The following is a 14486-nucleotide window of genomic DNA, read 5'->3' as shown; positions in this document are numbered from 1 at the left end:
TGTGCTGTGCTGTGCTGTGTTGCGTTGTGTCAAGAGGCTGTTGTGTCATCGAGGTATGTGCCGTTCCACTCCACTGTACAATAGCACAGATCAATAGAAACCACAGTCTCTGACTTGTAAATAACATTCTCTAATTTGCTGTCTCATTAGCAACAGGCCTGTTTATGTTTGAGTTGCCGTCGTCTCAGCCTTCTGGTGCTTTGTCAGTCCCAGATGGTAGGCATGGTAGTCACATCACATAAACGTGTATTTAGTATTGATTCATCGGCACACAATGTCCCTTGGACTTGATAGGCTCCTGCAGGACCATGTAGATGTCTGCATACTCTATCAGCATCAAGATATAGTGAGTTGAAGGGTCGCTTTGAACACTTTGATATTGGACGTTGTTTCACGTGGCCGTACCAACCTCCCCTCTTCTATGAACACTTCCCTCGTGATCTGCAGGGATTTTCATTCAGGCACAAAAGCATTAGTGAGGTCAGACACTGATGGGTTTTGATAAGACTTGGCTCACAGTCAGTGCTCTAATTCATCCCAAGGGTGTTGGATGGAGTTGAGGTCACGACTGCACAGGCCTGTGAAATTCTTCTTTACACACTGGGGGCCATGTTAAAACAGCACATGGCCTTCACCAAACTGTCCACAATATTCCCATACACTGGAACAAAGAGACCCAGCCCAAAACCAAATGACATTTTTTTTAGCCCTTTCTAACCTTTCACTTCTAATGCCAAGCAAATTTAGAGAATCATGAAACAACCCTGTCTTTCACACATCAGTGCGAGTTCTCTGCTGGTGTTGAATGGTCGGACTTGTCCACCTGCAGATCCAAACACTAGCATATATATGTCCATCTTGTGTCTGCTCCCACTATATCTTAAGGCCTACATTCAACAAAACAGTACAGGGACTTATTGTCTTTGATTCCAGGACTTGTCAGGTCTAAGGTCCGTACTGAATTAAGTATAAAAGGGATTTAGACATGTGCCTCAAAATTGTCTGAAACTGAAATCTCATTGGTGTGAAGGTGTGGTGTAAAGCTCTTTGAGTTAACATCTAGACTAGAAAAGTGCAATTTAAATTAGACCATTTCCTATTTACCGCTACAAGTAACAAGAACCGGCTACTACTAACAGCTTGAATCAAGTGACACACTACTTTCAAAAGTTGTAATGTGCACATACAGCAACATTCCCGTATAAATCAATTTCAGGAGGTTCTCAAGAATCTCAGCACTGACTGACTTTTGCAATGTCTCCTCTCTCTGGATGACGCAAGTTTTGTGTCTCTGCAGGGTTCATGTTGCCAGCTGTTGCACGATTCTCCACGTGTCTTTGCATTCACTTTGTGTTGCTTTCTGCTTCAGTACAGTTTCACACCAGAGACCGTGGTTCACATGCTGATTCTCGGTTGTGTGTGGTTATACTACCAACTCTGAGGTCAAGGATAGGAAAACGATGCAATTTCAGTTATTTTGACCACGCCATGTCCAGTGTTTCTGATCACTGCAGAGTTCATATATATAATATTAAGATCTCGTGTGTTTTTCTGGTGATTTTTGAGATTAGAGCTTCATTATGCATGACTGCACTTCTCCAAAAATCTGTTTGCTGTTGCATTTATTGTGTTAATGTGATTTCTAAGAGACCAAGTTGTATGAAAAGTTGCCTTTAGAGGCTTGGAATCATTTGCTCTTCACTGGGTTCATCAGGCTGAGGAATGGTGTTTGGCATTTGTTAACATTCATTTTCATATGAAGAGTGATGAGCAAAAAAAAAATACATTCCTCTTCTTAAATAACAGTGCTGCGGGAGTTCATTTTAATGACACGATTCATAAGTACTTTTAAGTAACCCGTAAATCACTTGTCCCAGCGTTTTTTTTCAGCATGTAAGTAGAAACCACTATGCGTGATGCTTTTAAGCACAGGGAGACACTTGATCAACCACCTTGGGTAAATTGAGGGAGGAGGAAGCAGTTGTTCACCAGGAGGTAAATGATATAAAGTAAGAAAAAACAGAAGTGGGTTAAGAGTGGCCTGGAGAGTAGCATATGGCACTGGAGTGAATTCACAGCCCTTTAGAGCAATGAGGCCAGCAGTGAGCTTAAGCTATGGTGACTGTTACTGCTTGAAATTTTAAATGTGAAATCTCTAAGAGGCTAACTAGTTAGCTCGAAGCTTTCGTAATATTTAAAGATGCAACAGTTGTGTCTCTAGTGGTTCAGGTATTCATATTTGTTCATCTTTGGCACAGATTCAGGTTGTTTCCTCCGAGCTGAGGACACCAACCCCTGAGGAAGTTATCAACTCCATTTGGGATATAGGAAGAAAGAAATGGGTAAAAATTATACATTACGATAAAATTCTTTTGATTTAGCCGGCTCGGTTGTCTTCTCGCAGTCAAACATGGTGACGCTTTCTGCTCTCATATTTATTCTGTGCTTGTTAGCTCATCTCAAACATTCTGTACCTTCATTCATTTAACAAGCACCAGTCTCTTAAAACATAACACAGACACGTATTACGCCCCGTCGTCTTCTTCTCCTTTGGGGAATGAGCTCTGTCTCTTCTTGCGGGTGAAAATTGACTGTGATTTAAAACTTGACAAAACAGATCAGCTCTCTTTTTTTTTCAATTGAGGGAAACGACTGAGAATAGGTCTGTTTTGAGAAACTTGTTCATGCTGTCATTACAACTTGTCTGGACTATTGTAATGCCCTTTATGTGGGGGTTAGCCATGCCTCCCTTTCTTGCCTTCAGCTTGTCCAGAATGTGCCGCTCGCCCTTTAACAAATACGCACAGACATGAGCACATCGGCCTCCTTCCATTGGCTCCCAGTGTGCTACAGAATAGAAAATAAAAATCCTTTTATTTAAGTATAAATGTCTAAATGGTCTCACTCCGCCCTACCTCTTTGACTTCATGCAGCCATCAGCTGATCATCTGCTCTCTGCGTTGTTCCTAAATTGCAGCTGAAGCTCAGGGGGATCAGGTTTTCTGCCTAATCTCTTTTTAAGACTCACCTGTTTTCTTTTCCATTTGAGACCGTGTGATTGTGCTGTTCTGCACTTTCTGTGTTAGATGACGTTGTCTACATGCACGCTTCATGTCTTTAATGTTTCTATATATTTGTTTGTTTATGTAATTACTACCATATGAATGACACATGTCCATCTTATTAAGTGATATAGAGGAAATGTGATACACTGTTGAGCATTGAAGTTCAATACCCAGCCCAAATTACAAGTTTGAAAAAAAACAACAAGAAACTGCATCACAAAAGCCCTAAAAAAATAACATAATGAAAGCCAGCCTTGTGGGGCCCAATATAAGCACAGTTGCTATTGCTTTTTTGTTGTTGTTGTTTTGCGATTACACTGTGCAATCACTTGTAACACCAGAATGACAATTTTAAGAGTAACAGTTTACTATTTCATCTTTAGCTATGAAAAGAAAGTAATTTAATTGTCAGTGCTGAATTTGAGTCATTTGTGCTGTTAATGGGCAAAAATCTCAGCCATGTTCCCAGCAGACACCAAATGAAAGCGCTAACAAGCAAATAATCAATTTGATTTTTGTAGGATTTTACAGGAGATAATCCCCCCGAAAAAGCAGCAATTAACAGAAGCCAAATCAGGTAAATGCTGAGATTGTAGATGCAAAACAGTTTTGTTTTTTAAAAAAAAAAAAAAAACAGCTTGTTGAGGGAAAGAGTCACTGGTGTTTCATGTTGATCAAGAAGGAATTTGTTCTAATCTCTTCAAATCCATCTCAGCCGTTCTGTTTTTGGAGTCGTCCTTGCAATTATAACCATAGCAATAACATGCCTCTCTCATTAGTCGATAACTTGAAAAACGACTGTTATTTCTGCCAATGGCGGGGCATTACAGTTCCTTTTTCTGTTCGGCTTTGAACACCATCAAATAGCTTATCTCCCAAATGGAGGTCTTCATTATGATGCCTTCAGCAGTGATGCTCTGCCCCTGCAGAAAGGTGTTAATGGTCTGATGTCAATAACTGGACTCAATAAGTGAGGATTGTTGAGTTTTTGGAAAACATGACCTGTGCTACATTAACCACTCACATTAGCCATTCATCCACTTTCACTGAATAAGCCGGGATGAATAGTTCAGTGTTGATATAGACAATGTTGCATACAACATGCATGGTTTCTTTCATCCATGGCAGTAATCAGTCACTGACCACACATTAGTAGCATAATGGTGGCAACTACTCTACGTCTGAGAAAACTGGTGTCAGAGGTGTTTGCATCCTTGCTTCATCCTTCTTCCTCGTGTTTGTAGACTATAAAAGAAGGATTATAAGCTCTAGGATATTGCTCATAGAACACCTCCTTTAGTACAGTTCATGTGGAAAATGTTAATTCAGAGGTGATCATCAGTGTCATGACTGTGTATGGGGAAAGGGCCGTATTTGGAACTGCTATCAAGGACATTGTTGCTTTTGTTGTTGCTTTTGCTTCGGGACACTTTAGAAATCCGTAGTCAATAAACATGGTCTGTAACTGCACCTACAAAGGCAAGTTAAGTTGCTGCTTTGCAAAGCCCAAAACCGTATCAACAACGTCCAGGAACGCCGCCAACTCCTCTGGGCCTGAGCTCATCCGAGATCAACTGACTCAAAGTGGAAAAGTGCTGTGACCTGACAAGTCCACATTTCAAGTTGTTTTTGTTCAAACGTCTCTTTATTGAGTGTCAACGGTGAATAAATCAGTAATTCTACAGGGAAAACACACTCTTCCCCCTCCCACCACCGCACTCTTACCCTGACATGTCAGGGACAAACACACACACACACACACACACATGTCTCTGGACAATATGGGTTAAAGAGGTTCAAAAGTTGAGCATTTTGTGGTGTATATTTGTTTCAATTTAAACATACTGCATTGCGTTAGGATATTAATTGTCCTAATAGCAACTAAACATTAATAGATTTGGAACCTTTAGGACAAAAATCCTAACTGAAGAACTAGTGGAAATGACTGATTGACACCTGGTTGAGGTGAGCAGACCTATTTGAGAAGAAAACCACTGTGCGATTGTAAAACTGGCCTTCAAGTCAGGTTTGACATCAGACATAAAAAGACAGCAATCGCACATCTTGAATGACAACTTTAGTTTCTGAAATTGCTATTGATGTGTGAACTGTAATAACTGATCCACAGAGTGAAATAACCTCACATCGCGTCTCGCTGTGATGTTGTCAGAATTACAGAATTCATCTGACTGCTTGTTGGCCCAGATAAGGTCTGGTTGAAGTGCTGGCTATCTTTTATTCTGTCAGCCCAGTGTGTTTGCACGATGTTGTTCTCGCTCACATGTACAGGTCTATCTGATTCCCGTAGCTTTAGTGGAGCAGATAACAGCGCTGTTTGAATGAGCCTGTCTGTTTGTGTGCGCAAGCCAAATAGTGATATCTTACCTTTTCCCTCACTCAATTTCTATCTTTCCTCCCTACTTAGTGTTGTCAGCCGAGCCGACTGGCTGCTGTGTGTGTTTGAGTGTGCTGGGAGGTAATAAAGTAGTCGGTGGATATTTGTGTGTGCTTGTGTTTTTATGCAGTTTCATCAGACGGTTTATGTTATGTCCAGATATTGAGGGAAACCTGGGCACGTCATGAAGAAGGGGACTCCCCATCACCAGCAACCTCAAAACAAACCATTTTGAAGGTTTACTTGAAACAAGCAAGATGTCTGCTGGCAGATAGAGCTCTGGACATCACGTGACTTAATTGTACATTGTCATAATGGCAGGGAAAGTTTTCTCCTCTGGGCTTGGCACCAGCCTCACGTGGAGGATAAAGCAGTGACTGTGAATTATTTGCTTCTTTAATAAATGCTATTTCCTTGTCTCACACAGGTATGTGGTCCTTCTCGGTTTCCGAGCTGGCCATCCCGGGTGCCGAGATAGGGCGTATTTCAGCTACTGACGCCGACCTCGGCGAGAACGCCAAGCTGGAATATACCATCCTAGAAGGGGAGACAGGGGACACGTTTAACATCACAGGAGTGAACCAAGAGGCTGTCATCATTCTTAATAAGGTAAGGGAAAGATGACAGTGGTGGAGGAATGGGTGGGTATTGATGGCGAGGGCTGGATGGGGAGGAGGAAGATGAGAAAGGGGTCATTTCGATGTCACATGCGGAAATGGCAGGAGAAGAGAAGGGGGTAGATGGAGGGGGGGGGAGTGGGAGAACATAAACAGAAATGTGTTGGTTTGGAAGGGTAAAAGGGAAAAGGGCAGGACAGCAAATGATGGAGAGAGAGAACAGATGATGAGTGGGAGGAGAGATGACACAAGTAACGTGGGCTGTTTTTTAAGAGGACTTTTATTTTGTCTGTGAGTCAGCGCGTAGCTAACAAAATGTTGTCTAAGCCCCATTAACCTGGAATTACCCGGAAATACACACCAATGCAAGCCCATGAGGAGCCGGTAAGGTTTGACGCGTCTCATCACTCAGCAGCCTTTTCAGCGAGGATCCGTATTCATCTCAGCTCGTCTCCTTATCTGACTCCCAATCAGATGAGTGCTTTTATCGGTTTCTGACAACTGAATTTCCTGCTTGATTCACCAGCCTCTTTATTTCTATCAACATTTCCATCTGTTTACAGCCAACAGAATGAAACGTTCACAAGTCAGTCAAAGCGCGACACATCCAAATGCAAATGTTTGCAGTGGCTGATGAGTCTAATTTGCAGCAAAAAGAAAAAGGGAAAAAAACAAAGTGGCCACTGATGAGCTGTTTTGACTGCTGCCTCTCAGTAAAGATTTTCTGTGCAGAGCTGTTGCATGTAAAGATCAATGAGGCTCTGCCTTTCCCTTCTGAGTTCAGCTGGTTAATAGCCCTCTTTTGTGTAATACTAGATGATTTCAATTTCAAACAGTGATCTCCTAAGTGGCCTGTCACCCTGAATAACTGCTCTCTTTGAAGATGTGTGTTGCAGTGTGGGGTTAATGAGGACTGACACCCGCTCATTACCAGGTGACTTGTTAATGTTCGTACACCTCTGTCTCAGGAATCACAAATAATGTGGGCATAATGAGAAAGCGGGCCTTGTGCGCGGGCCATGGAAATGGGCTGAAAATGCTAAATGGATAATGTGGGGTGACGTGTTTATTTAGTTTGAGCCAAATGTCAACATCACCCATAAGAATCTGAACTTGCGTTTTTGATGTTTGACCACGTTGAGGTTCTGCAACCAGAATTCACCTGCAGCCAGGCTCCCATTGGACGACACCAGCTGTCAATCACACTCGCGTTCACTCATAAACAAAGTCCAAATCTGCGTATGGTAAATGTAAAAATGATCTCGATGACCTTTTAAAGCTGCCTTTACACTACAGTTTTTCTGTTCACCCATCATGTACCCAGCGGATCTCTGTCGCACCTTTTCTGAAACACATCTATCTTACTCATTCATATGCTGCCAGCACAGCTGTCAGGAATAACATGGGGTTAAGTGTCTTACCCAGGGACACCTCCGACACGTCGAGTAGCTTGTCTTTTGTTCCGTCTCTGACAGCAACACAGACCACATGTGAAGGCACTCTCTGTGTCTTGGAGCCACACCAAAGGTTATGCACGAGTTCTGTCCCTGTGAGTCCAGGAGATGAAGGATAAAAAAAAAAAAACACGATAACAATAACAACGTTTTAAGAATTGAGTTACATTATCCAAATCAACTAAATAAACTATAAACATTACACAAGTGGTCACCGTGCTGTCAGTTCAATCACTCGCTTGACCCACGGGCAACTGTTTTCAGAGCTCTTCCTGCTGAAGAAGCTCTTGGTTGATTATCTCTGCTGCCATGCACCTGAGCTCGTGCTGCACCTCGAGGGCTGGAGAGGGGAGGGGGGGTGAAAGAGGGGGAGAGGAGGGGAGAGTACACATATATACTCACATTCTTGTTCAACATGCTTACTGGGGACACTCATAGACATACTGCATTCCCTAGTCCCCTACCCTAACCCTGACCTTTATCCAAACCCCAACCTAAACCTAAAATTGTTATGCCCAGGTATAGGGGGGGAATCTGGGCACGATATGAAGAAGGGGACTCCCTTTTCACGAGTCCCAAGAAACCACAAGAAAGGCAAATTATATTCTATTAATGAGAAGATGGACTCAGTCAACCTGGTTGGTTTCTTAACATGGTGGACATCTACTACATCTACTATGTAGTATAATTGAAAAATATTCCCAAACTCCCCCGTCTCTTCCTGATTTAAATGTCTACTTCTCCGCCTCTGCCGTTACTGCCAAATAAAAACCTAGAAAACTCCTCAAAGGTGTGCCGGAAGTTTCTGACATGTTGCCATTTTGGAGACGTTTTCAGAGCATCCTAAAATGTTTACAAAAACAAAATCATATTAGTTTTTCCAAGAGTATTAAGTCTGTTTATCCTGGAGTGGCTGTGTGTTCTCGCAGTCATGACATGCTGGTGTATGTGCATGCAGGGAGGCAGCGTGTGTAAATTTATGACTATGTCAGTTCTCATCCTTGGGTTTGTCAGATTCGTTAAAAGCAATCTGCACCCGGAGGTGATGTTTGCAGCAGGTTTTCCAAGCCTGGTGGTGTGAGCTTCTTTGAAGAGAACCAGAGAAGCAGGAGGAGGAGGAATGGGTACAGTAAGAGATGCAAGGCGAAAGAAATCGAAGGTGAGAATAACAGGAAAGAGTGGGGAGGAATAAAGAGAGAGAAGATGGGAAAGGTGGAGGGTGGAGTGTTAAAATAAGGTCCTGGGAGGCAGTGACAGCAGAGAGTGCAGCATAACGACGGCGTGACAGTGTGGAGGAACCAGAGAGAGACATGAAAACTGTGGAAAGGGGATGCAGAACCAGCAAATACTGCAAAATCAGTGACAGCCAAAGAGAAAAATTAGCACAGCTCGAGACTGAGAGGCACAGGGAGGTAGCAATAGTCACCCAGAAAGACATCCAGGTAAAACAGAATAAATAAATAATAATAGAAAACAAAAAAAAGAGATAGGGAGTGAAAACAACTGGAGTGAAAAAGAGAGAACGGGTAGATATTGGAAAAAAGAGCCACCTGCTGCGTGAAAATGGATAATCGATCAGTTCAACATGTGCTGCACTAATTGCACTGGAAAACTACATGTTAGCACATCTCGCCTGCAGCATCCCTCTGGACCAAGTCACACAAAACGCACAATTAGCACTAAAGCACGTGTCCCCCCCCTGTACTGTATGTTGTTCCAGGTTCCTTTAATCCCTCTACACAGGCACCAAGAGAGACAGAGAAACAGATTATAAACCCCAACTGCTGCTGTGGGTGAAATGTTGAATAAAAGTCTGGAGTCACAGGTTACATGTGAAGACATTCTGAATGCTATCAAGCAAAGTGGAGCTGATACTGAATGTCGCAACGATGCTCCGGTTAAACTACAGCCCATAGATGTCGTGTCCTTTAAGGTCATGAAATGGTTTATGAAGCGGATTCTGTAACTTCCTCATTGCGCCATTTCAAGCTCTTGTAAAAGACTCTCTTGCTAAGATTGACGATGCTCACAAAACTCGCGATGCCGACGAGTCGTTTTACTGTCTTAATCTTTTACTCCTGAATTACTTAAAGTACTTAAAGAGAAATTAGAAGATGCATGTTCTATATTTAGATATAATGGGCATACGTGTGGCAGACATTTAGGTACAGAAGATTCTTCTAAAATCATTTGTGTTCTTGACTGCGATTCTTTTTGTCATACAACTTTTAAATATCTATTTGAATATTTGGTGCCTGTTTTATTTTACTATTTAATTTCAGTTTGCACTTAAAAAAGAGGCACTTTTTATTTATTTTATGAATTGAGAATTTGGTTTGAGAGTTTTCTTTTACTTGCAATGGAGGCCTGAATTAGATTTTGCCAGGACTAATTTAATGTAAAGTACAGACAACGATTTCTTTCCCATATTAAACGTATCCTACTCTGATAATTGAAAATACATTGAAAGGATAAGGAAAAGTGTGCTGTTGATTAATGTAGACATTATGAGGTTCAGACCTTTACTGCGAGGAAATGTAAGTTACTGGACCTCTATGGATTTAAATTGAATACCCCTGTTCCACATTAAACTAAGAACTTTATTGTATTGTACGGCAAACTCTTCATGTTGTATCGTATCATTCCATAAATTCGACTTTAGCCCATGTTCAAACATATCTACACATCCAATCGTCCTCTCAGGGAGACGTGTTTGCATCTGCCCATGTCACGGCCATATTGACTCACATGCCCCAGCATCCACTTTCCATCGTCTGACTAACTGTGAAGAATTTAAAAAGGGGGAACAGGCTGATGTGTGCGCCCCCAGAGAAGGAAGGATTTCCGAGCGGAACAATTTGTGTTGCCCCAGATTTGGCCTTGACCTTGCTGGTCATCGTGTTACTGTGGGCTGAATCTCTTTAACCGTTGATCTCTCTCTCTTTCTCTCTCTCGCGCTCCCACACACAGATGATGCACACCTACACAAGCAGGGCAACAATAAACCACAGAGAGATATATGGACAGTACAGAGGGACACATCAATATAACACACTTGACCTTGCAGCTCCCTGTGTTTAAACTGTGTCGGAATGAAGTAAAACAGCTGCAGCTGCTCTTGTCTCCACCACAGAACGATGTGTCAGATGAAAGGTGGGTGGGAAATTGAGCTGGGGGTTGTGTCTGTGTGTGTGTGTGTGTGTGTGTGTGTGTGGGTTAATAGCAGATTAGGGATACATAGAGTAGAGAGAAGGAGTTAGAGGAAGGAGTTGGAAGATGACTTGAAGAGCGAGAGAGAGAGAGAGAGCGAGAATATGTGATGATAAAACAGAGCTTGGAGGCGAACGAGAGGAAGGCAGACAGAGAGAATTAGACAGATGAAGATGAGGAGGACTGTGATGATGATGTGCTGATGAGCAGAGGAAGGGAGAGGGAACCTGGTGAAGCCATATTGAGGCGAGGGTTAGGCAGGGACATGCGGGAGAAGGGAGAAGCTGGGTCATTAAAAGCCTGCAAGACTGTGTGCCTGACTGAAGCTGCCTGCTGCTTATCATTGCTTATTTACTGTCAGTCCCACAGAGACCCCCAGCAATAAAATGATTTCCCTCCTTCTCCCATTCTCCCATCATCCACTATCAACCCCCATTACCTCACCCCCACCCCCAACTGCCTCTTTTCGTCGTCGCCTGCTGCCGTCTCCCCGCATTCCATTGCTCTGGTTTATTTTTTTCCCTCTCTGATGTCAAAATGTGCAGGGTGAGATGCACAAGTAAACACACACACACACACACACACACACACACACACACGCCCTCTACACCCTATCTCTCATTTGCTCCCTTGCCTCGTCCTCGCTCTGTTCTGCGTCTGGAGGCCATGTCAGACAGTGTGTGTGTGTGTGTGTGTGTCTATGGCTCTGACTCAGTCTAAGTCTGCCTCAAACACACACACACAGACACACACACACACACACACACACGCACACACACACACACACACACACACACACACCATGACATATGGACAGAGACAGGGCCATATCCAGGCAGACATATGCAGACAATGTCAGCACCACACAAATGGATTATTTCATCCAATTCAACTGAAGATGCGTTGTTTCTTCGCTTCTTTGTGGTTTCTCTCCTCATCTTTTTCTTCTTCGTTCCCTGATCCCTACTACTTGCTGTTAATAGTTATAAAATCAACACCTTCAGCTCAGCGGTTTCTTGACATATTACTCTGCAGCAGTGCCCTCTCATGGCCAGAGGGTAACCCTGTGGGAGCTTTCACTGGTGGCTGCTGGTTAAGGTTTCATTGAAATCGATCAACTCATCAAAATCTAATCAACTGCTGCAAAGAGGAGCGTTTAGAAGAGGGATGTCCAGATACTTAGCATGCATATCAGACAGTCGGTGATTCAATAACATGGCTGAGTGTGTTTTGATTGTTCAAGCTTGTGTAGTTAGTTCATTTCTATTTCCCTCGCTCGCCATCTGGCCCATCCCACATAGGATTATAAGACGCCACCTTCTCCAGAAAGGTAATGTATGAGCAGGAAATCAAACAAACACTTATAAAACCACAAATCAAAATGAATAACGGTAACTGCAACAGGTTTTTAGTAGAGGGAATTTTCATAAGCTGAACAAAATGTTTTGTAACGTGTTTACAAAACCATGCATTTTTGATGTTATACACAGCATATTTACATTCACATTTACATATACGCATTTAGCAGACACTTTTATCCAAAGCGACTTACAAAAGAGCAATAAGCTTAGCATAGAAGTAGTCTTGGAAAGAACTCTAGACACTGAACGAGTGGCGTTCTGCTCCACTAGTGCTATTTTTTAGCGTATACCAAAAAAAACAAAAAAACCTGCCTAAACAAAGTAGAAAAATACCCATATGTCACATCACCTCATTGCACACGTATACTGTATTTAATATCATGTATATAGCAAAGTGAGATCACTAGGCATGTCAAAACATCATTAATGTGAATCCAGTAGTATCACATTTCAGAAGGCCCGCCTTTTGAGGGATGTGTTTTGGGGGTACGGTGAGCTGCGTAAGCCTGTGTGCCTTTCATTTCTCTTACCTGCGGGACAGGCCGGGTCGTGCATGTGTCAGTTTGCTGTTAGTATTTCCATATGCTCTCACTTAAAACGGCTGGCTAATCCTCGGTCACACGCCAGCAGCGAGCCCAGGATTATCTGTGTTTGTTTTCTCATGCGAAGGAGAGATTGTGTTAATCTCCTCTGAGGGGGGAAAAAAAGAGAAAGAGGGGGAGATGGAAAGAGGGGGGAAAGAGAGAGAGAGAGAGAGAGAGAGAGACCGTGAGACATGGGACATCTAAGAGTGAAGTAAGAGAGAAGACAAGAGACAAGTGACTGAGGGAAGAGAGGGGAAGAACAAAGTCAAAAGGGAGATTTAGATGAGTCTTTGTTCTGCCGTCTCTGTTGTGCTTGTTGGCAGAAACGTCCAAAGCCGCGTTTGTCACCAGACAAATGTGATGTATGATCTTGATTTAGAATGCACACAATCAAGATAGGACTCAAGCTGCAAGGACAACAGGGTACCAAACGCTCACAAGCACACACACACACACACACACACTATGAACACACATGCACACACACACACACAAACTCCTAGGTAAGCAAGTATGTTAACTTGATTTTACTGAGTATATTCATTTTCGAACTATTGCAGAAAAGTGCTCTGAGGAGCTGCATCTGTGTGATGTCAAGCCTCGCCCTGCAGTGATGTACAGTATATGGACCATAAGGCATGTGGTTGAGCATGGGTTGACCTCTTTAAACAGACCCAGTATTATATATCGCCAGTCTAGCATGCAGGTTAGCCAATTCATTTCTGCTCACCGTGAAGCAAAATTTGAAAGGGAAATTGCGTCGAGTGATTTGAATTTTCCAAAAGGCCTGTGGGTAAAACAGTGTGTGATAAGAGGAGAGCTACATGAATAAGAGATCGGCCACTATGTATGTACAGTATGTACGTACATATGCACATTCAGGGGCTGTATATAATTATAATTTTCAATTATTTTCAATCACAATTAATTAAATGTGCCGTGCCCATATGCATCCACTGGAGAATCGGGATTTGATGCATACAGAACATTTCAGCGTTTGACTGAGAAAGTCAGAGTTGGAAGACATCACAAGAGGAGAGTGTCATTAAAGGTTCAGCTTAACTAAACTAAATCCCTTTTACAAAGAAAGATGGAGGTGCTTCACAATTGCCAGTTGAAGTGACTTTAGTGGTCTTTAGTAAGACCAAATTATAAGTCCATAATAAATATAATACATAACGTGTAGGCCAGGGATGGGCAATTATTTTATACATTATTTATAATAAACCAAATTAAGTAAAATGCAGATTTTCTAACTCTATTGAAAATATCAAATGACTATACTATAAAATGAATACTATTATACTATACTATAGTGTGGTGTAGTGTAGTGAGTCTAATTGTCTGACACCACCATTGTTTATTTTCTAATTTCTAATTGACCTCACGTGGGCCAATCAGGGAGGGTGCATGCGACCCGTATCATGCCTGCTTTAGTGACTTGAATTAAAAGTCTCACTTTGCCCTCATGTGTCATGTGACATAGTCTCAATAATGCTGCCATTTTCACAAATTTGAAAGTACACTGTATTGTATACCTTCCCTGTCAGCTACAGATGCCAACCGCTGAGGCTGACAAGCGTTCATATTCTTACTTTCTGACCATTTTGAGTGCTGCACGGTTGCATGTTGGAGTGTATATTAATGTGAATGCACGGATGATAATAGCAAGTGTGTAAATGGAAGGACACAACTTGTCTGCAGTTAAAATAATACGTTATATTCTTCAGATTACAAGGAGTGTGACAGCTGCTTCCAAACATGCACTGAACTCCGGAGATTGTGTGGAGGAGTTGCGTG

The 14486-nt window shown here is 42.4% G+C and overlaps 1 protein-coding gene across 3 annotated transcripts in view; it reads left to right on the top strand.

Moving 5' to 3' along the window:
- Positions 1-14486, top strand: part of LOC131461274 (uncharacterized) — a 141445-nt gene that overhangs the window by 103128 nt on the left and 23831 nt on the right. For all 3 annotated transcript variants that reach the window (XM_058632416.1, XM_058632405.1, XM_058632425.1), the window contains exon 6: positions 5888-6069. In XM_058632416.1, the coding sequence (XP_058488399.1) occupies positions 5888-6069 (182 nt within the window). The remainder of the gene's footprint in view (positions 1-5887; positions 6070-14486) is intronic.

Source organism: Solea solea, chromosome 1 (genome assembly GCF_958295425.1).
Source record: "Solea solea chromosome 1, fSolSol10.1, whole genome shotgun sequence".
Classification (NCBI taxonomy): Eukaryota; Metazoa; Chordata; class Actinopteri; order Pleuronectiformes; family Soleidae; genus Solea; species Solea solea.
Note: the sequence above shows the minus strand (reverse complement) of the source record. Positions and strands in the feature narration are given on the sequence as shown.